Raw genomic sequence first — 23,622 nt, forward strand, 5'->3', positions numbered from 1 at the left:
TGGGTAAGACTGCCGACCTGACTGCTGTCCAGAAGGCCATCATTGACACCCTCAAGCAAGAGGGTAAGACACAGAAAGAAATTTCTGAATGAATAGGCTGTTCCCAGAGTGCTGTATCAAGGCACCTCAGTGGGAAGTCTGTGGGAAGGAAAAAGTGTGGCAGAAAACGCTGCACAACGAGAAGAGGTGACCGGACCCTGAGGAAGATTGTGGAGAAGGACCGATTCCAGACCTTGGGGGACCTGCGGAAGCAGTGGACTGAGTCTGGAGTAGAAACATCCAGAGCCACCGTGTATAGGCATGTGCAGGAAATGGGCTACAGGTGCCGCATTCCCCAGGTCAAGCCACTTTTGAACCAGAAACAGCAGCAGAAGCGCCTGACCTGGGCTACAGAGAAGCAGCACTGGACTGTTGCATGTCATTCGGAAATCAAGGTGCCAGAGTCTGGAGGAAGACTGGGGAGAGGGAAATGCCAAAATGCCTGAAGTCCAGTGTCAAGTACCCACAGTCAGTGATGGTCTGGGGTGCCATGTCAGCTGCTGGTGTTGGTCCACTGTGTTTTATCAAGGGCAGGGTCAATGCAGCTAGCTATCAGGAGATTTTGGAGCACTTCATGCTTCCATCTGCTGAAAAGCTTTATGGAGATGAAGATATCATTTTTCAGCACGACCTGGCACCTGCTCACAGTGCCAAAACCACTGGTAAATGGTTTACTGACCATGGTATTACTGTGCTCAATTGGCCTGCCAACTCTCCTGACCTGAACCCCATAGAGAATCTGTGGGATATTGGGATGAGAAAGTTGAGAGACGCAAGACCCAACACTCTGGATGTGCTTAAGGCCGCTATCGAAGCATCCTGGGCCTCCATAACACCTCAGCAGTGCCACAAGCTGATTGCCTCCATGCCACGCCGCATTGAAGCAGTCATTTCTGCAAAAGGATTCCCGACCAAGTATTGAGTTCATAACTGAACATAATTATTTGAAGGTTGACTTTTTTTGTATTAAAAACACTTTTCTTTTATTGGTCGGATGAAATATGCTAATTTTTTGAGATAGGAAATTTGGGTTTTCATGAGCTGTATGCCAAAATCATCAATATTAAAACAATAAAAGGCTTGAACTACTTCAGTTGGTGTGTAATGAATCTAAAATATATGAAAGTCTAATGTTTATCAGTACATTACAGAAAATAATGAACTTTATCACAATATGCTAATTTTTTGAGAAGGACCTGTATATGAATAGTGGATTGGGACATTGTTACTGCTGCATGTAGGTCATTGTGTAGGAGTGTTTTACACTATATTGACTACGGATGTATATTTTTATATGTATTTTTTATATTTATTTTAAGGGTGTGTTTTTAAAGTATTAAAATATATTTGTATCATCCAAATCAGTGTTTCCCATCTGAGTGTGCCACCTCAATCCCCATATACACTTGCACTTTTATTCAGGTCCTGAGGGTAGGACCGGAGGGTGAGCACCTTCTCCACACGGAGTGAGGGTGAGCCGCTGTGATCTTTTCTTCTCCTCATTTCAAATTAATGAGGAATTCGTCCTTCCTTCTGCCCTAATCCCTCTCACTCTAGGGAGAAATCCCTCCATTGCCTGGATGTTGTTCGGGCTCTTTGCCTGTATCTTCGTCGTTACGGGCCCCCATAAAGGTTTGCCTGCCTCCAAGGCCACCATTTCCTGCTGGGTTCGGTCGGCCGTTAAGGAGGCCTATATCGCTAAGGGCCGTGTTCCCCCTTCCAGGTTGACTGCACATTCGACTAGGGCAGTTGGGGCTTCCTGGGCGGTGCGTCATCAGGCATCTGCTTCCCAGGTTTGCCGGGCCGCCACCTGGGCGTCAGTTCACACTTTCTCTAAGTTCTACCATATTCATTCCCTGGCTTCTGCTGATGCCAGTCTGGGGCGCAAGGTTCTGCAAGCGGCCGTGCTTTAGATTGGCGGCATGGCGATTTTTCTTTTTCTTTTTTTCTTCTCTTCCCTCCCTCGTGGACTGCTTTTGGACATCCCATGGTGCTGTATCCCCCAATGGCATGCATGAGAAAATTGGATTTTTTGTACTCACCGTAAAATCATTTTCTCGTAGTAGGCATTGGGGGACACAGATCCCACCCTTCTTGAGTTCTTCTTGTTTGTGGTTCCGGCATTTGCCTAAGTGGTTGTCAGGTTTCCCCAGTTGAAGACTTGTTGGCTTTGTTTATCTTTTGGGTTCAGGTGCGAGGTTCCTACTGCTTTTGTACCGACTGATCTCTCGGCTCTGGCAGAGGGGTATAGCCCACCTGGGTGGAGCCAACACTTTTTTTGTTTCTAGTGTCAGCTGGGCATATACCCATGGTGCTGTGTCCCCCAATGCCTACTACGAGAAAAGGATTTTACGGTGAGTACAAAAATCCAATTTTCATGGAGTCAGTTCATGTTTCTTATGTGATCAGGGCCTAGGATCTCCTCTTTTTTTTTTTTATTAATTTATTTTTGTTAGAGTCACTATATTTTCACACACTTTGATTTAGAATGGTGTATTTAGCAAATTTCTAAATCATATTAAAAAATATGCCTGCACCCACCTGGAAAAAAAGCTGTAAAGTCATGGCCAGCAGGATCCTCAGTTCCACCTAATTTGCAGTCCACTTCCTGTTGTCAGGCAAGATCTGTCCCTAGTAACAGACACACAGAAGACGACAGAGAGGAAGTGGGGATGTCGGTGCTAGCTGAGATCCTGAGCCTGACTAAAGAACTGCTTCTACACAGCTTTTGAAGATTATAGGATCATCCTGTGTGTCTGTTAGTGTGATTTACCCCTCCTTATCTGTTCTGTGAGCTCCAGAGCTGAAAACAAACATAGTGGGAAGGGAAATGATGTCACAGCAGTACAATGCTGGCAGAATCCACAGAAGGGAGACACCCCCTGCTTCTGAGTGAAATGTATCTAGCAGTACAGCTGAAATGCAGAAGAATATGGCTGAAAATTGTACAAATAAGCACAACCATTATGTAAACTTTTTTTTTTTTTTTTTTTTTTTGAAAACTCATGTATGCTTTAAGGTGCCACAAAAAAGCTCTCCTATTATTGTTGTGGTTTCCACATTGGTCTTGTTGTGTGTGGTCGCTTTTCTCACAGATGACCCTGGGTGTCGTCTTCTTCAAGAGGATCTTCCCTCTCAGGGCCCCTTTTATTCATGCAAATTTACATATGCTGTGTTTCATGACATGGGGGTTGAACAGCTTGTGCGTTTTCAGCATCTGCTGCTTCTCCATTTTATATTTATGCACTATGCGTACTGTACAGGGCCCCGAAAGAGCTCCTGTCCTCTACATAAACAGTAATTTTAAGCCATTTCCAACTCTATATTATAAGGAATTGCTTTATATAAATTATTTTTCTGCTTACTTTGTATTAATATGGGTGACATTTTGAAGTTTTGGAACCAATTACTTCTTTTCCATAGAGTTACGGACTCAAGATACGATATTTTCGACTTAAAATGGTTATCCTAGAACCAAATAATATTGTAACTTGAGGGACTTCTGGCATTTATCTTCATTATGACGTATTTCAAAGCATTTGCTTCTTCATTTGTATATTGCTTTATGTTCATGGATGTAGTATGAGTTATTTATATATCTATATAGATTAGCCTATGCTGTATAATTTGAGTGTTGAAAATAATAATTCTGACTCATCACTTTGTAGATGTGTCTAACTTCATGGTAATAATTCATGGAATGAGTGTAGAATGTGGAATCTCACTTTATAAGAAAAACTGAGTAACTACCCCTAACTTTACTTTAGGAATTTCTGCTATGAAAGCTCCGCCAAAGATTGTAGATTCAGGAGGAGGATTCTTTATAGAGGAAGAAGAGATTAAAGAGAAAACTGTGGAAAATATTGTAAATCAGCCAGGTAAATAAATACACTGATCAGATGGTGCTATATTACTCCACTTTGCTAAATGAAACATTGTTAAAGGGGTTCTCTGAAATGTTTAAATTGATGGGGTGTGATCGGATATTGATGACTAGAAATTCCCTTCAAAGTGGTTGTAAACAAAAATGGGGAAAAAAAATCTCACCTCACTCAGCTTCCTTTATCTCTTTGATGCTAAGGAAATTTATTGATAATGAAACACACACACACTCTTGCAGTCTTCTGCATCATATTGTGGTGCGATTGAGGGTACAGACAAAATTATTTCGGCACGAGATAATACCTCTTTTGAGTCGACAACCCACTAATAGCAAAGTGTCATAATCAGAATAATGCCCCGTCTGTAGTTTACAGGGCGTTTCCACTTTAATTAGCTGAAAGTGAAAACCTGATGATAAGAAATCAGATTTTTTTTTAACTAAACGTAATCTGTTTCTGCAGGTCCAGTGCTAGAATGTGATTATCTAATTTGTGAGGAGTGTGGCAAAGATTTTATGGATTCCTATTTAAGCAATAACTTTGATTTAGCTGTTTGTGATGGATGCAGGTAAATGACATTTGCTGTGTTTTTTTTGTTCTTTATGTACATTTTGTACTTGCATGTATGCCTAAGTAAATACACAGGATTAAGTAAAATATATCTATTTTCTCGTGCATGGCATTGGGGGACACAGCACCATGGGGACACAGCACCATGGGTATATGTCCAACTACCACTAGGAGGCACTAGACACAAAAAGTGTTGGCTCCTCCCAGGTGGGCTATACCCTCTCCACAGGCACGAGGCTATTCAGTTTTAGTCTAGTGTCCGTAGGAGGCAGACCTGTCCTGCTTTTTTGCAGGTTCTGCTGTTTATTTTTATTCTTTTTTTCTCTCTTCCGCAGGTCGGTTTTTTTCCACCGTTATACCTGCTGCAGGCTGGGGCTCCATCGTGTTCCACTTTAGTTGCCCCCCCTGCGGGCGCGTACTTCGGTACCATCGCCGGTCACCCAGTCCCCACGGACTGCATCCGCAGTGGCTTGCCGGCATTCCCACGGTTCCCGTGTTGAGTCTGCCGAAGGGGTGACCGTGCTGCGCCCGAAGACATCGGATGGTGAGTATATCGGATGGTGAGTATACTCCCCTGTCCCTGTGTCCCTGCCCCAGGGTTAGGTTCCCTTCTGTGGCCAGGGGGATGGGATCCACCTTAGCTGGGGGTCCTGGGGAGCCTCTTCGTTCCTCCTAGCCAACCCCCTCCCCCTCCTGGGGGGGTTATATTCATTTTTTTCCTCCCTTCTTTTCCCCCTCGGTTGGTCTTTTCTCTCCTCCCTGGCCACAGTCTCTCCCTGGCTTCCCCGCTACTTTAGTCCCCGGCTTCTGCCGGGACTAGGCCTCATCTTCTATGGCCTGTCCCCGGCTCCCAGGTGCTCTGTTTGCCCTGATCTGCCTATCCCCAGGTGTCGCTTCTCCCCCCCTACCCTACTCACCTATTTTTATGGTTCGGTGGGCCCTCTGTCGGCCGCGGTTCGCCCCGCCCCCCTTGCTCCATTCCCGGCCGCCTCATAAATCGAGGCCCCGGCTTTTGGGCCTGCTAGGCCGCAATCTTCCCGGCCCCTCCCCCTTGCTTCCCGGGCTTTTCTGAGCCCCGCCCGGCCCTCGGGAGGAGCTATCTCCTCACCCTTTCCTGGGCTAACATGTTTTTTTCTGTTGGAGGGGGTGGTTAACCCCTCGATTGCTTCATGTCCCCTGCAGCCCTACTGACCACCTCTTTTTTGGGGAACAGCTGCTGCTGCACCTCTTTGGGGGAACACTGCGTCCGGGTCAGGATAGACAGCCTCTGCTGGCTGCTTTTTGAGCATCTCTTCTCCCAACAGCTCCTCGGTCGCCACGTGTTTTCACGTGCGTCCGCTGTCTACAATGGCTGCCATGTGGTCATCCTGTCCCTGCTGGTGTGCAGTACCTCTTCCCAGATCCCATTGTTTTCCCTGAACAATCTTTTTGTGTAGGTTCCCCATGAATGGGTCCCTCCGTGTCAATGCCATGGGAACCTTGGCCGACTCTCCCTGGCAGTGTCGCTGGAACGCTACCAACCCAAATTGCGGCCACCTCTGCCCTCCCAGGGTCCTCCCTGCAGATGGGGCATGCTCAGTTAGGGGTACCTGCACCCGGGTTCGGCGAGGGGTAGCTCACAGTACACCCTCGGGTGGTCTCAACGGGGTCCCACCCCTCCTCGGCATCCTCGGATCCCCCCCAGGACAGGCCTGAGGCTGGTGACGAATCCTTCCTGTCACCCCATCCGTTGCCTCTGGGGACACCTCTGCACCGATTCCCTCGGAACAGAGCATCAGGCGGTCTTCCTCCATATAGAAGCCCTCTGGGAGGTCAAGACTACGTGCACGGAGGAACCTCTCCTACCTAAACAGGGTTGGTATCCCCTCTAGTGGATTTTCGGATGGTGCTCCCCTGACCGCACAGGTATTCAACCGCACAGGTAAGGCAGCCGTCCCCGTGTTTAGCATACTGAGTCACCTACCCGGTGTCTGATACGTACGCCTTCTCCTTAACAGGGGGGTTCCTGCACCACTGCCATAGGCTGTCCCTGACAAGCCTTCCTGGTTCCCCTATACCAGGGGTTATCCTCTACACATTTGAGAGTGTTTCCGTGGGGTTCCCATCCTGGTGTTGGTGTTCGCCACTCTACCTCATTACAGGGAGTTCCTGTTCTGGGCAAGCGGTTAGCTCGGCTATCGCCTCCTGTAGGTTGGTGAGTTCAGAGCAATTGTACAGCCGCCTTGCCCCTTTTCTTAGGTAGTGTACCTACAGGAGCCATTACTCCTGGCTGGCTCTATGGTGTTCCATACAGCACTATTTCTCCCTTCCGGGTGAGATATACAGGCCGCTTCAATTGCTGTTGCAATTGCACCTGTCTGTTCCCAGCCACTTTGCTCCTGTCATAGGTGGAGTACCTACACCATCTCCTGATGCTGTAGCCGATTCCCCTGGCTTGGCGCTATGGTGTTCCATGCGACACTATTTCTCCCTTCCTGGCGAGATATACAGGCTGCCTTTAATTGCCGCTGCAATTGCGCCTGTCTGTTCCCAGCCAATTTGCTTCCTTCACAGGTAGAGTACCTACGCCATCACCGGTGCTGTAGCCGATACCTCTGGCGGGCTCTGTTGTGTTCCATGCGGCAACATTTCTCCCTACGGGCGGAATATAGAGGCCACTTTCAATTGCCGTAGAATTGCCCCTGTCCGGTTCAGTTACCTGTCTGTTCCCTGCCGCCTTGATCCCTTAACAGGTGGAGTACCTGAGCCATCTCCGGATGCGGTAGCCGTTCCTCCTGTCCGGCTTTATGGTGTTCCATGTGGCATTTTCTCTCCTTACAGGACGAGATATTGAGGCCTCCTCCTATTGCCGTGGCCATTGCACCTACCTCATCATAGTGTGCACCAAACGGCCATCTTACTCCCTTCATGGGTAGAGTCCCTGAACCGTCTCCGATGCTGCAGCCGTTCAACCTGTCTGGCTTCTAGGGTGTGCTATGCGGCCCTGTTTCTGTTGCCATTGCACCTACCTGATTGTGGTGTGCACCTGTCTTGTTCTTTGTGGTACCGTGCGGCCCTACTGGGTTCCATTGTTAACGCGGTTGCTGTTGCACCTCTCTGGGTCTAGGGTGCACCATGCGGCCACATTGCTTCGATCTTAAATGTAGTTCCTCTAACACAGCCATATTTCTACTTTACAGGTTGTGTACCTGTACCCTCCGTATGCTGTCTCATTCCCAGATGCTGTGGCTATGTTTCCACTCTCCTTAGTTGGCAACATGCAGCCACTTTGCCCATATTTTAGGCGTGTGTTTGTAGTACCCCAAGCGCTGGGCCCTGTGGTGCGGTCTGTAGCTCAGACAGTTTCTGTATCACTGGGTGTTTTCTGCCCACGGGTTCTAATCTGTGCTGCGGATGTTGGTTCCATCCATTTGGTTCTTCCATACATCTGCCACTCCTTTACTGTCGCGCTCATTGGTCTCCTTCTACCTCTCAAGGCACTGTCTGCACCAGGCCCCCTTCGTTCAGCGTGTGCATGGTTTCCATGTCTGGCAGGTGTGGGCCAGCCCAACCCCCACCTTGTCGGTCTACTGCTACTTCTGGTAGCTCCAGTATATGACTGATCTGTCTGATCCGGCGGGTGGTCCTCATTCAACCACGCTCCCTACTCCGTGGCCAGGTGGTTGTTGGCCTTCGTGCTGTAGTTGCTCTTGCCTTCTCTTTACGGTACTACGGTATGCTGTGCTCCGCGTTACCCCATGTTATAGGGGAGTACTCGCGTTGTTTCCTAATTGCTGAGCGGCCCATTCCTGGTGAAGTACAAGGATCTCCACTGGATCTTCTACCTTGTTTGGACACGTAGCTGGTGGCATCGGCCGCGGCTGCGGTTTTCTGTCATCGCTGGATGTCCGCCACACGGAATCCTTCTGGGTCCACGGCTTTTATCATTGCTGGACGTCCTCCCTGATGGGTCAAGGACAGGACCTCTGAGCGCCACACACACCTGTCTGAATTTTCAGCTGATTGCTCTGGTATCGGACAGGGCCCCGTAGTTCCTTTTGGGTCCAGGTGTTTTCGGTATTCCCTTGTATTTTCTGCTTAGTTGTGCTACATGGCGGAGGGGCAGTCCTCTTGGACCTTGCCGTCGTCTGCACCTGTCTGGTGCTTTCTCCCCCCTGGAAGTTTTCTGTATGCCGGTCGCAGCTGGTTTCTACATTTCTATGTAGGCTACCCCGGTTTTTTCATGGCGACTTCTGCATTCCTTATGCATATGGATGTCTGTCGTTTTGTGGTACATCCCGAGCTGCTGTACTTGCCCTCTCTGGGACAATGTTTAAGGTTTGCTGGTCAATATTCTTGGTACGGCTAGTTGTCCATGGCCAATGCCCCTTCCCCTATGGTGGTTTCTTTTCGCCTTTCCTGGATATTCTGGCTTGCGTTGTCTTCTGGTGGTTCAGCTTCTGGTTCCTTGTGAGCCCATACTGGGTACTCCTTTCTGGAGTCCCTGTCCCTGTTCATTTGAGGTCCTCTTGGGATTTGTGTCTCTTTTTCCAGCCTCCCACGTCAAGTACCTGGTATTGAGTGGTTTAGTGCTGCGGTTTGCAGTTCCACCGTATGGTCTCCTTCGGGAGGGACCTCCTCCTGTTGTAGGACCTTTCCTCTTTAGGTTTTTTGGAGTGCTCTCCTTCTACTCCCATGTCTCTCAGTCCAGTGTGTCCTGCCGAGGTTGCCTGGCCTGTATCTGGCTTCTTTTTTCCATGATACTTCACATGCCCAGTGTTTCCTCTGGTCTTACGCTTCACGGTGATATCTTGTTTTCGGAGGCTTGCGCCTCGTCTCCTGTTTTTGGGGACGCAGGAGCTATCGTTCTTTTCCTGGTTTTTTACCTACAACCCCCTCCTTCTCCAGGGTTGGCGGTTTCCTCTAGCAGCCTTGGGTTTTCACCTTTACATGGGGCGCTTAGCTTCTTTCCTGGCCTTGCGGTGAGGGGAGTCCCCTCCCTTCACATGTGAGCCTTGCTATGGCTCCCCCACTCGTTTGGTTTTCAGTGCTTCCCTGTTTCTTTTCTCCCCTGGCCTTTCAGGGGATGGCCACAGGTTTTTTGGGTCTGGAACAATGTAGAGCGTTGGGTAGTTTCACCACGCGGTGCTGTCCTAATTTTTTCTCCAGCCCTTGGCTGCGCTCTGTTTCCTTTTGCCACCTTCTTGCATTTGGGATTTTCTTCCAGTCATTTGTCCTGGGGTGCTGGCAGTCTTCCCTGCTTCTTCTGAGGTTTCTTCCTTGTTATGGAACCTCTTGCCCATCTCGTGTTTTTTCCCGTTGGGTCACATGGTTCTCCTGCACCTGTATGCCCAACCGGTGGCGCGTCTCTTCTTTTCCCTCCCTCAGGGACTGCTTTGGGACGTCCCATGGTGCTGTGTCCCCCAATGCCATGCACGAGAAAATTGGATTTTTTGTACTCACCGTAAAATCCTTTTCTCGTAGTAGGCATTGGGGGACACAGATCCCTCCCTATGTTTTTTCTTCCGCTTCTCCGGGCTGGTCTCTTGATCTTTCCCGGTACGGGAGTTGTTGGTTCCTTGCTTTTCTTCTCTCTCCTACTGCTTTTGGTACAAACTGAATAGCCTCGTGCCTGTGGAGAGGGTATAGCCCACCTGGGAGGAGCCAACACTTTTTGTGTCTAGTGCCTCCTAGTGGTAGTTGGACATATACCCATGGTGCTGTGTCCCCATGGTGCTGTGTCCCCCAATGCCTACTACGAGAAAAGGATTTTACGGTGAGTACAAAAAATCCAATTTTTTATTATTCAGACTTTTTTTAAAATTTCTTTCATTTGCGTTATTAGCTTGTACTGCTAAATACCATAAAGAGTGAGTTACCAGCTAAAAAATAATAATGGACGTTGCATGCCAGTGCACCAACCAAATAAAGGGTTGTTCATTTTTGTAGACCGCTATGGCATTTCCACAAAAATGTCTTATAGGCGAGGGTCTCCCGTCCCTCCAGGTGAGGCAACTACTGGTCACTGCATCCAGGGGGAAGAATGAATCGAGAGGTGGTTGTTTGTGTGAGTGGTCCGACATTAATGATAAATTCTCTGAAAATATGTAGATGTCTATAATGGGAAATAACCCTTTAAATCAGGCATGCTCAACCTGCGGCCCTCCAGCTGTTGTAAAACTACAATTCCCAAAATGCTGTAGGCTGTTCGGGCATGCTGGGAGTTGTAGTTTTGAAACAGCTGGAGGGCCACAGGTTGAGCATGCCTGCTTTAAATTAATGTTTGCACTTTAAAACCTGCCAGCTGAAATCTAATTAGTTTTTAGTTGTAGATTAAAATGTTTTCTAGGGCCTTCAACAACATAGAAAGTTTCCACAAAGAGTATCTTTTCTAATTGAACTTGTCCTTATCCTTATTAACTGGCTATGACAGCTCTACGTAAAATTTGTAAGATGATTTTTGTTTTTGACTCCTAGAGACACTGAAGAAAAACATAAACTCATAACGAGGACTGAAGCCAAGAAAGAGTATTTACTGAAAGACTGCGATATTGATCAAAGGGAGCCTGTGCTAAAGTATATTTTAAAGAAAAACCCTCACAATTCTCATTGGGGAGACATGAAGCTTTACTTGAAATTGCAGGTACAGAAAAACTTTGTTTGTTTTTATGCTAAATTCTTTTGATGTGTAGAGAACATTTTGAGTGTGTGGTGCAGTTCTATATGGCTAGTGAGTGACTTTCACTGGACCTGGTGAGAAATTTTCAATATAATAGTATGCACTTTAAATGGTCACTGTACGTTCAGACAACTTTGCATAAATCAATAGAGTAAGGAAAGAATGCCTTGTTCTCCAGTTATCAGTTCTTTTCTCTTTCCTAAACTAACATTCACTCAGAATTCTGTGATAATTCTGTCTTGAGAGACCAAGATAGACTACCAGCTCACTGAAGGAACATATTAAATAATCCCATAGAAGTCTGGGGAGGGGGAGGAGGAGTGAGCTGCAGTGATAGATAGACATGCTTCAGCAGATAATGTTTTACTGCCTCACAGCTGCTGGTTTCACATCAGAAATGTCCAGTATTTCTGTATAATGTCTTCTGCTTCTCTGTATATAAAAATAGTGATAGGGAAGAAGAATTTCCTCCATGTTCTCTGTACGGAAGAAAACATGGCTTTTAGGGGGTTATTTACTATAGGGTTGTACCGGGTATCGAATTATCGATACCCAAACAATACTTTTGTACCCGGATCGATTTGATACCGGGATTTGCCTTTTACCTAGTATCAGAGAACATGGCATGCGCTGCTCTCAGTGCGTGCCATGTTCTCCTCAGCAGCACAGTGTAGAAGGAGTCTCTCCCTCCCCACTGTCAATGACAGGAGAGAGAGGAGGGGCTATGGCCACTGCGCCACCAATGAAAATAACTAACGTTTAATGCAAATATAGGAGGCTGATCGCAGCTCCCTGTCATAGAGGTTGGCTGCCGGCTATGTGATTCTGCCGCCAGCACCCACCTCCTGCATTTGAATTAAACGTTAGTTTTTTATTAATTGATGGTGCAGTGCGCCCTCCACCCTCCCAGAACTCCAGTATTAAAAACATTGGTGGCGCAGTGCACCCCCCCCAAATATTAAAGTCTCCCCTCCCCTCCATTGGTGGTGCGATGGCGATTACCATGGCAGCCAGGACGCTACTGAAGCCCTGGCTGCCATGGAAAGCTCCCTGCTGCCGTGTGCACAGGGCAGCAGGGAGAGTGTAAGATCCTATTCACCCTAATAAAATATAAAGTAAAAAAAAATATAAATAAATATTAAGTATAAAACACCCCCTTTCCCAATTTTACACATAAAATATATAAACAATAAATAAATAAGCATATTACATATCGCCACGTCTCAAAAGTCCAAACTATTAAAATATAAAAATGCCGTAACAGAAAAAAGAAATAAAAATCAAAACCGCGCAATTCTCAAATTTGTTTGTCACCTTTTCCCCAAAAAAATAGGATAGGACTGTTCTATTATGGCCCGGGCGTTCCATAAAATGCGGAATGCACGCAAGCCTTTTTTGGTGGTTTATTTTTTTTCACGCGGTAGTAAATGGTATTAAGTATCGCAATACTTTTTTATGATATCGAAATCGAATAAAAATTTTGGTATCGTGACAACCCTAATTTACTAACAGGAATATGTCTATATTGGGTGTACTTTTGGTGCAGAGTGTGGCACAAAGGTTCATTGCGCTGCAATCTGTGACTTTTCCCCGCTCATGCTAGGTCTAAAAAAAAATGGGCCGAGCGGGGAAAGGCCTGGGCTGCAATGATTATGATGCTGGTTTTCAGCAACCACTGACTTTTAGCTGATGTGTGACACACCGCTGAAATCAGCATTTCTGTTACTAGTTTATGATGCCCTCAGTGAGGTCAGCATAAACTTGATGACAGGATCCCTTTAACCCCTCAGCCCCCCTAGCTGAAACACCCTTAATGACCAGACCACTTTTTACACTTCTGCACTACACTATTTTCACCGTTTATTGCTCGGTCATGCAACTTGCCACCCAAATTAATTTTTACCTCCTTTTCTTCTCACTAATAGAGCTTTCATTTGGTGGTATTTCATTGCTACTGACATTTTAACTTTTTTTTGTTATTAATCGAAATGTAACGAATTTTTTGCAAAAAAATTACATCTTTCACTTGCAAAATTCTTCAAAAAAAACAAAATCCATATATACATTTTTTACTAAATGTATTGTTCTACATGTCTTTGATAAAAAAAAAATGGTTTGGGTAAAAGTTATAGCGTTTACAAACTATGGTACAAAAATGTGAATTTCCGCTTTTTGAAGCCGCTCTGACTTTCTGAGCACCTGTCATGTTTCCTGAGGTTCTACAATGCCCAGACAGTAGAAAACCCACACAAATGACCCCATTTCGGAAAGTAGACACCCTAAGGTATTCACTGATGGGCATAGTGAGTTCATAGAACTTTTTATTTTTTGTCACAAGTTTGCGGAAAATTATGATTTTTTTTTTTATTACAAAGTCTCATATTCCACTAACTTGTGACAAAAAATAGAAACTTCCATGAACTCACTATGCCCATCACAAAATACCTTGGGGTGTCTTCTTTCCAAAATGGGGTCACTTGTGGGGTAGTTATACTGCCCTGGCATTTTAGGGGCCCAGATGCGTGAGAAGTAGTTTGAAATCAAAATCTGTGAAAAATGCCCTTTGGAATGTGGGCCCCTTTGCCCACCTAGGCTGCAAAAAAGTGTCACACATGTGGTATCGGCGTACTCAGGAGAAGTTGGGGAATGTGTTTTGGGGTGTCATTTTACATATACCCATGCTGGGTGGGCTAAATATCTCAGCAAAAGTCCACTTTTTCCATTTTTTTTATACAAAGTTGGCATTTGACCAAGATATTTATCTCACCCAGCATGGGTATATTTAAAATGACACCCCAAAACACATTCCCCAACTTCTCCTGAGTACGGCGATACCACATGTGTGACACTTTTTTGCAGCCTAGATGCGCAAAGGTGCCCAAATTCCTTTTAGGAGGGCATTTTTAGACATTTGGATCCCAGACTTCTTCTCACGCTTTAGAGCCCCTAAAAAGCCAGGGCAGTATAAATACCCCACATGTGACCCCATTTTGGAAAGAAGACACTCCAAGGTATTCAATGAGGGGCATGCCGAGTTCATATAAAAAAATTTTGGGGCACAAATTAGCGGAAATTGATTATTTTTTGTTTTTTCTCACAAAATCTCCCTTTCCGCTAACTTGAGACCAAAATTTCAATCTTTCATGGACTCAATATGCCGCTCAGCGAATACCTTGGGGTGTCTTCTTTCCAAAATGGGGTCAGTTGTGGGGTGTTTGTACTGCCCTGGCATTTGAGGGTCTCCGCAATCATTACATGTATGGCCAGCATTAGGAGTTTCTGCTATTCTCCTTATATTGAGCATACAGGTAATGAGATATTTTTTTTTTCCGTTCTGAAAGAAAAAAAATGAACGGCACAGATTTCTTCATTCGCATCGATCAATGTGGATGAAAAAATCTCTGCCCAAAAAAAAAAAGGAGGGGAAAGGCGTCTGCCAGGACATAGGAGCTCCGCCCAACATCCATACCCACTTAGCTCGTATGCCCTGGCAAACCCGATTTCTCCATTCACATCAATCGATGTGGATGAATAAATCATTGCCAGGATTTTTATTTATTTTTTATATATACAAAGTGTTTGCCAAAGCATATGAACACCGCCCCTCAGCTCATATGCCTCGGCGAACGTATCTTTTACTGCAAAGGAGAAATCTCGTCTTGCAGCGCCGCATACACCGACTTTTGTGTAATTTGACAGCAGCGCAATGCTTCTGTCAGAATGCACATCAGTGCTGCAGCTTGTCGATCGGTTGGTCCACCTGGAAGGTTAAAGAAAAAAACAGGCCGCAACGCAATAAATTTTATTAACTTTATAATAACTTTAGAATAGAACATATAAACTTTATTTAACTTTTGAAACTGAACGTTAACTTTTTTGCTTACTGGTGTGTTTTTTTTGTTGTTGTTTTTTTTTACCTTTATAGGACAAACCTCTCCTTCCTCATGGGACAATGTGCAAAGCGCAAATCGCCCAAAGATGTGGCGAAGTGCGTTATGCACTTTGTCCCAGGTGAAAGGAGAGGTTTGCAGCAGCTGTGTGTGAATGGGCCCTAATAGCCCTGTGTGCCTGTCCTGTGAGATGTGATCCCTATGCTGAGTGTACCTGTGTGTGGTACTTCCGGAAACACTCTCCAAAGCATAGGACAGGGTGGTCAGGGCAGTCAAGACAGAAATAGCGGGTGTCACGCCTTATTCCACTCCTGCTACAGACACCATCTTTTTCGGGGTGACGGTTGGGTTGAGGTACCGGCAACGACACTGGGGAAATGTCGCTCGTGTAGACGGCTAACTACACTGGTGGATGGGGCCACGGAACCTCCTGGGTACAGGAGGTTCTCGATGATCTCTTCCTGAAATTTGAGGAAGGATCCTGTTCTCCCAGCCTTACTGTAGAGAACAAAACTATTTTAGGAACCCACTGGAGATGAAAAGAATCACTATTAGGGCTGCACGATATATCGAAAAAATAATCGAATCGCAATAATCGCCAAATGCGATATGGCGATTTGGCCGACCCGAAAATGCCGCGATTATATATGAAGGGGCCCCGCGCACATAACTGGCTTTTTGTGTAAAGTATTTTACCACTGTGTGAAACAAGCTCTCTCTGACTCCTATTGATAAAATAGCCAGCCTCTGTACTCACTATTACGATGAATGCACTGCAGCGAACGGCAGTGAGCAGGCCGGCCGGCGCGTGACTGACGTCACTTAGTAACGCTCCTCCCACTTCAGGAAGCAGGAGCGTTACTAAGTGACGTCAGTCACGCGCCGGCCGGCCTGCTCACTGCCGTTCGCTGCAGTGCATTCATAGTAGTGTGACGGTGAGTACAGACTACAGAGGCTGGCCATTTTATCAATAGGAGAGAGCTTGTTTCACACAGTAGTAAAATACTTCACACACAAAGCCAGTTATGTTTATTGCAGTTTAGGACACATAGGGCAATGAGGGGGACCAGCATAAGATGCTATATGTGTGTCTTATGCTGGCCCCCCTCATGGCCCTATGTGTCATAGCACACATCCCCTATAACAGTGCCATCCACAAGTCCCCCATAAGTGTCCTCCACAGATTCCCCCAGAACAGCGTCCTCCACAGATTCCCCCAGAACAGCGTCCTCCACGGATTCCCCCCATAACAGCGTCCTCCACGGATTCCCCCCATAACAGCGTCCTCCACGGATTCCCCCCATAACAGCGTCCTCCACGGATTCCCCCCATAACAGCGTCCTCCACGGATTTCCCCCATAAAAGCGTCCTCCACGGATTTCCCCCATAACAGCGTCCTCCACGGATTTCCCCCATAACAGCGTCCTCCACGGATTTCCCCCATAACAGCGTCCTCCACGGATTTCCCCCATAACAGCGTCCTCCACGGATTCCCCCCATAACAGCGTCCTCCACGGATTCCCCCCATAACAGCGTCCTCCACAGATCCCCCCCCCATAACAGCGTCCTCCACAGATCCCCCCCCATAACAGCGTCCTCCACAGATCCCCCCCCCCCCATAACAGCGTCCTCCACAGATTCCCCCCCATAACTATGTCATACCCAGCCGCGTCAGCAGCTCATATGGGAAAATCAAAGCAAATAGACCTCTAGCACAATTCCCTTAAAATATTGCATCGCATATCGTTATCGCAATTTTTAGGGCCCTAATCGCAATCGCACAAAATTCCCATATCGTGCAGCCCTAATCACTATAGAGAAAATAATTGTGGGTGAGACAGAAAACCACACAATCCAAAACAAAGTTTTTTTGATCTATCCCTATTTGGGTGTCACTATCCAGGGCTTCTTGAACCCCCTTGATTCCCAAATCTTTTGGTATACAGGTGTAGAGGGAGGACACATCCACTGTGGCTAGCCACATGGTCCCCTGGATTTCTCCAATCTCCTCTACGAGATCGATAACACTAGAGGAATTTTTCAAATAGGAGGGGGCCACCATCACATATTTCTGCAAGAAGTAGTCGATGTATTCGGAGACTCTACTGGTCAGGGAGTTGATCCCTGACACAATAGGTCTCCCAGGGGGATGTATGGGATCCTTATGTATCTTTGGTAGAAAATATATGACAGGGGTAACTGGATTTTTAAAAAAGAGGTAATCATGTTCTTTCTTGCACTACCTCTGGATACTGTCCGACCTGTAGCATTACCCTCCTTTATAGGCGCGGAGTACTTGCACTACCACTGGATACTGTTCAGCCTGTAGCATTGCCTGCCTTCCTTAGGCGGAGTACTTCCACTGGATACTGTACAGCTTGTAGTATTACCCTCCTTTCTTAAATAGAATACTTGCACTACCACTGGATACTGTACAGCCTGTAGCATTACCCTCCTTTCTTAGGGTCCATTTACACGTCCGCAAAATTGGTCCGCATCATTTCCGCAATTTTGCGGAACAGGTGTGGACCCATTCATTTTCAATGGGGCCGGAATGTGCTGTCCGCATCCGCGGATCTGCACGTCCGGATCCGCACTTCCGTTCAGCAAAAAAATAGAACATGTCCTATTCTTGTCCTCAAATGCATTTTCTATAAAAGTGCCGTCGATGTGCGGTCCGCAAAATGCGGAACGCACATTGCCGGTGTCTGTGTTTTGCGGATCCGTAAAACAATATAATAATAAAGTTTGAGGGTTTAGTAAGTCTGCAGAGTGCACCTGTCTTTGCTATTATTATATTGTTATATTGATTATCACATCCACATAATTGCTATCTTGTGTAGGATGTCTATTGTGGTACTTGTGGTTCGCTGCGGGCATCCTCCACTGTATGCATTGTTGCTGGGGATCGCCGTTAGCAACAGGCTACAAGTGCAGGATTTGCTCCCCTATATATATATATATGCACAACTGCATATGGATTTGAGCACCTCCTGCCTGTATAACACCATGCCATTCTTTTCAGTTTGTTTGTATATACAGATGCCTGGAGATGTATAAGCTCCAATTGAAATGAGCCTGTTTTCCATCCACAGGCTACATTTAGGTGCACCTGCGAGGCCTGGGCCATATCAGCCAGTCTTGAGTGGGACTTGTAGACTCCTCCCTCCTCCCATTGCTGGCATGGTTACATGCTGGAGGTAACTGGTGAGTTGTTTGTGAGTCGGACCTCACGCTCCTGTAATTTGCCCACTGGCTCCTGGTATTGGCCATACGGCTCAAGTAGGCGAGTGTTAGGACCCGAGCTACTTGAGAAACCTTGGCGCGGTGCTCGGGCTCAGACATGTCCTCTTAGTAGGAGATATTGGCTAATCTCTCAATTTTATCATCAGTTTGAGGGCTTAGTAAGTCTGCAGAGTGCACCTGTCTTTTCTATTATTATATTGTTATATTGATTATCATATCCACATAATTGCTATCTTGTAGGATATCTATTGTAGTACTTGTGGTCCGCTGCGGGCATCCTCCACTGTATGCATTGTTGCTGGGGATCGCTATTAGCAATGGGCCAGAAGTGCAGGATTTGCTCCCCTGTTTACATATGCACAACTGCATATGGGTTTGAGCACTTCCTGCCTAACACCACACCATTTTTTTCAGTTTGTTTGTATATACGCATCCGTAGAACACATACGGACGTGTGAATGGACCCTTAGGCGGAGTATTTGCACTACCATTGGATCCTATTCATTCTGTATCATTGCTCTTTTTTCATAGGCAGGGTATTTGCACATGGGACCCTATACATCCCGGTAGCAACTAGCAAGGCCTCTTTCCATAGGCAGAGTATTTGCTTCACCACTAGATACTGTACAGCCTGTCGCATTACTCTCCTTTTATAGGCGGAGTACTAGCAATACCACTGGATACTGTACGTCCTGTACCATTACCCTCCTTACATAGGCGGAATATTGGCACTACCACTGGATAGGGTTGGGCGATATAAAAAATATTCAGACGATAACGATATTAAGAAATTTATCGCGATAACGATATATATCGCGATAAATACCTGTTTAAAAGAAAAAAAAACACAAGGAGACATTATACTGTATGGGGGCAGCCACAAGGAGACATTATACTGTATGGGGGGGGCCACAAGGATACATTATACTGTATAGGGGCAGCCATAAGGAAACGTTATACTGTATGGGGGCCACCACAAGGAGACGTTATACTGTATGGGGGCCACAAGGAGACGTTATACTGTATTGGATCATATATTCGTGGTAGCATTGCCCTCCTTCAGTAGTGGGTGTATTTACACTTCCACTAGGTACCGTACATTCTGTGACATTATCCTCATTCCATGGAGTAATTGCGCTACCACTGGTTATCTTCTGTCCGGTTGGATTTCCACCTTCTATAAGTGGACTAGTTGCACCACAATCGCATACTGTAGATCCTGTTGCATTATCCTCCTTCTATTGACGGAGTAGTTGCACAACCAGTAGTGCCTGCACTACCAGTGGACCCTGTACATCTGTCAGGTTTCCCTCTTTCCGTCAGCGGAGTAACTCCACTACCACTGGAAACTGTTTATCCTGTTACATTATCCGCCTTTCTTAGGTGGAGATGGGTACCACACCTGCATACTGTAAGATCCTGTAGCATTATCCTCCTTCCATCAGCGGGGTAGTTCCACAACCAGTGATACTTCTTCTACCAGTGGATAATGCACATCTTGTCGGGTTCCCCTCTTTCCATAGACTGAATATTCCCATTACCTCTGGAATCTTCCACCCTATCACATTATCCCCTTGTCGCTTTCCATCCCATTCCAAGGGTGGTCTCCTTTCTAGACACAGACAATCGCCTTACCCTCTGTCATATAGATGGTATATTGGCACTACCACGAGATACTGTGACTACTTTCACACTATCCTTTTCCTCAGGTAGTCATTGTACGGATTGGGGTCGGGCACCTACGTGGCAGCCTCTGTCTTTCCAGGGTGTTGACCCACAACATGCCTCTCCTCGTGAATCGAGTCCCCATGTGGAGCATTCTAATTTTGTTGCTTTGCCTTGGCACGCTCGGCGTCCACACTCCTTTAGTAGGTGGAACGTCTGCACGGGTTGCCAGTTTTCTTTCTTCCCTGGTGGAGTATTGCACTACCAACAGTTCATGTTGGCTACTGCTGTTTGACCTCATTTTCAGGTGGAGTCTCCTCTCTGGAGAGGCCATGGGTACTGGTATGGTCTCCCCCTAGGAAGTCAGAAACAGGATAAGAAAAAAGAGAGGGTTAGTCACTGGGCCTTCAATACAATGGTCCAGGGATAACTGCGCAAGGCGCCAAAGGTTGGACAAAAATGAATATCCTTTAATTTCCCCTGAAATATTTGGGGGAAAAAAAAATAAAATAAAATTGTGAAGTGAAAGTGATGGGACAGGTAAGGGCAGGCTGCCAAATGGTCTCAACCCACCTTGAGGGACTCACAGGTGGGTGATTGGAAAGTAAGGAGTGGGGTAGCGTGGAGACGCTAAAAAAAGGACCACGGAAGAGGCGCCAAAAACCCAAGTATCTAAAATTGTGGGGATATATAACCCATAAAAAAAATAGCAATTTATGGCGCTAATAAAAATAAAAGCAATTGGTTAAAACAATATTAAATTGACATGTAGAATATAAAATCAAAAATTTAAGTGACTCACTTCACCCAGGAGGGTAATGTGGGATAAAGCTCAAGACACCCACACTACACCTCCTGCGCCTGGATCGCCAGTAGAGTCTTAGAAATGGACAAAGATCACTCTCGAGTCCTTGTTCTTTTCTTTTAATCTTTTTATTCCAAAAGCCAGGGTAGGGGGAGTGAGCAGCTCAACGCGTTTCGGGGCCTCTTAATGGGTCCCCTTCATCAGGAGCATGTACATTCAGTATACAATAAAATGGGGTTTAAATAGCATGTGGATTAGTCAAAAAGACCGCCAAAAAACGGCATTAAATTGTGTCACTTCCGGTTTTTTTCATGCGTTCCACCGTGGAACGCACCGGAAGTGACTACCTCAGTGCCTAAAAAGCATTGGTTCGATAGAGAAAACCGATCTCTAGTACATGGTGTCAATTATTAAGCAAGTGGGGTTAAAGGGGGTGGCCTACATCCACCTTTGAATGTGAAAGAGGGTGTTCGTCTCCCTTTCTTCAATTCTTCATTGCGCCCACGGTGGAACGCAAACCGGACTTCCGGCATACTCCACCGTGGAACGCACCGGAAACGGAAGTACCGGGTGTTCCTATGAGTCTATGCAGAGTTCGAGGTGGACCGCATGCCCGACTTCCGGTGCGTCCCAGCGTGGAATGCACCAGAGCCGGAGACGCGCCTCCAAAGGGAGGTGTATATGTTGTAAGATCTAGAGGTTTGGAAACTAGGGGGGAGGTCCTTGATAATAATAATAGGTTTATACTGTGCCTCAAGATGTTGATAAAAATCAGTTTTGCACAATGGTATCAATTGGTGTCAATGGAGTCGTTTTTATCCCTTGTCATGTGATAGGGATTTTTTAAGGGAATGGTTCCAGTTGGAGGGAAACTGTTAATACAAGAGACAATATTTTGGAAAATACAGCAGGTATCCATATTAGTGATAGTGGAAGGATCATGATTAAGTAGTAAATAGTCAGGGGTGACATTGATAATAAATATATACAGAGATCTCCAGATCACATCTAGAAACAATTCATAATATATATGCCTCATAAAAACTCATAGAAAAAATAAAAATAAAAAATAGCTAAATAAAAAAGTCCTTTTCATAACATATAGATATGTTTGATATAAAACTATATAGAAATAAGACGTGCTGGATAAAAGTTGGGGTGGATAATTACATATATCAGTAAATAAATATTTTAAATCCGTATATGAATCAAGACGTATGGATGATGCTATGATTGTAGGTGGCACATACAGGGTTTAGGTGGTGGTACTTTTTTCATAGTTGGAGTATTCTAAACATTCATTCAAACCGAAAGGGGATAGGGTGTTTAATGTAAATATCCAGAACATTTCCTTTCGGCATAGTTGTTGGTATGATGAGGTGATGGTTTCTAGGGGTGTGACTGTGAGACCGATTATGGAGCCCTCATGCTTTTCAGAGAAATGTCGTGATACGCTATGTGTCGGGACTTTACGTTTGATGTTGGACCTGTGTTCACACATTCTTTCTCTGAGGGTTTGTGTGGTCCTACCGATGTATTTTAAAGCGCAGGGACATTTAAGGAGATATATGACGTTTCTGGTTCCGCAGTTTAGATCTTGTTTTATGATCCAGGGACCCGAGGGACCCCCTGTTTCAATGGTCTTGATGCCATGTGTAATCATTGCGCAGCATTTGCACTTTTTGATGCCACATTTAAAACATCCTTTTTTTATTGGTAGTGGAACAATTGTATTTGGAGATGCTTTGAGTTTGGGACAGGATGGGGCAATGATGTTTTTAATGGTTTGTGCCCTTCTAAAAGTTATGGACGGCAATTGGGGTAGTATATTTTTAAGGATGGGATCTTTCAGCAGGATATTCCAGTGCTTTGTGACTACCTTTCTAATGTTTTGGTGGTCTCTATTGTATCTGGTGATAAGATTGTATTGGTATCCTTTCTCGTCCGTAGTTTTTGGGAGTGATGGTTTCAACGCTTCTTTTTGATCTATTTTAAGGATTCTCTGGGTCGACGCTTTGATTAGACTTTTGGGGTATCCTTTATCCAGAAAACGATCTTTAAGGATTCCTAGTTGTATTTTTAGGGTCTTTTCGTTGGAACAGTTTCTCCGTACTCTTTTCATTTGCCCGTAAGGTATATTTTTCTTCCACTTGGTGTGGTGGCAGCTGGAATATTCTAAGTAGCTGTTGGCGTCTACTTTTTTAAAATGGGTACTGGTGGTGATCTTGTTATTGATAATTTCAATCTGTAAATCTAGAAATGTTGAGCTCTTGGAGTTGGATTCATGTGTAAATTGAAGACCCCAGTCGTTCTGATTTAACATTGATGTAAATAGGGTTAGGTCTTCGGCGCTACCCCCCCAGATGAAGATGATGTCATCGATATATCGGCGGTAAAAATGCACATCCTTATGGGATTGGAGACCTAGAGACTCTTCAAAGAGGCCTACGAACAAATTTGCGTATGAGGGTGTGAACTTCGTACCCATAGCAGTACCTCTTGTTTGTATGTAGAAGGAATCGTTAAAGGTGAAGAAATTATGTTCTAAAATGAATTGTATTGCCTTTAGAATGAATTCTTTCTGTGGGGAGGACATTTCTTGGTCCCGTTCCAGAAAATGTCTGACTGCAAGTAATCCCAAATCATGCCGGATGTTACTGTAGAGGGATGCCACGTCAAGTGTGACCCAAATGTAGTGATCCTTCCAATCTATATTGCTGAGGGTGTTAATAAGGTGTGCAGAATCTCTTAGGTAGGAAGGAAGTTTCTGTACATATTTTTGTAGGAACTTGTCGACATACGCTGAGAGGTTGGATGTAAGCGAGTTTATGCCGGAAATGATCGGTCTACCAGGAGGGTTAATGAGGG

At 45.6% G+C, this 23,622-nt stretch overlaps 1 protein-coding gene across 2 annotated transcripts in view; it reads left to right on the forward strand.

Moving 5' to 3' along the window:
- Positions 1 to 23,622, forward strand: part of XPA (XPA, DNA damage recognition and repair factor) — a 106,316-nt gene that overhangs the window by 50,052 nt on the left and 32,642 nt on the right. For both annotated transcript variants that reach the window (XM_044271289.1, XM_044271295.1), the window contains 3 exons: positions 3,807 to 3,917; positions 4,383 to 4,488; positions 10,947 to 11,112. In XM_044271289.1, coding sequence (XP_044127224.1) covers positions 3,807 to 3,917; positions 4,383 to 4,488; positions 10,947 to 11,112 — 383 coding nt within the window. The remainder of the gene's footprint in view (positions 1 to 3,806; positions 3,918 to 4,382; positions 4,489 to 10,946; positions 11,113 to 23,622) is intronic.

The sequence above is a fragment of the Bufo gargarizans genome, chromosome 1, assembly GCF_014858855.1.
Source record: "Bufo gargarizans isolate SCDJY-AF-19 chromosome 1, ASM1485885v1, whole genome shotgun sequence".
Classification (NCBI taxonomy): domain Eukaryota; kingdom Metazoa; phylum Chordata; class Amphibia; order Anura; family Bufonidae; genus Bufo; species Bufo gargarizans.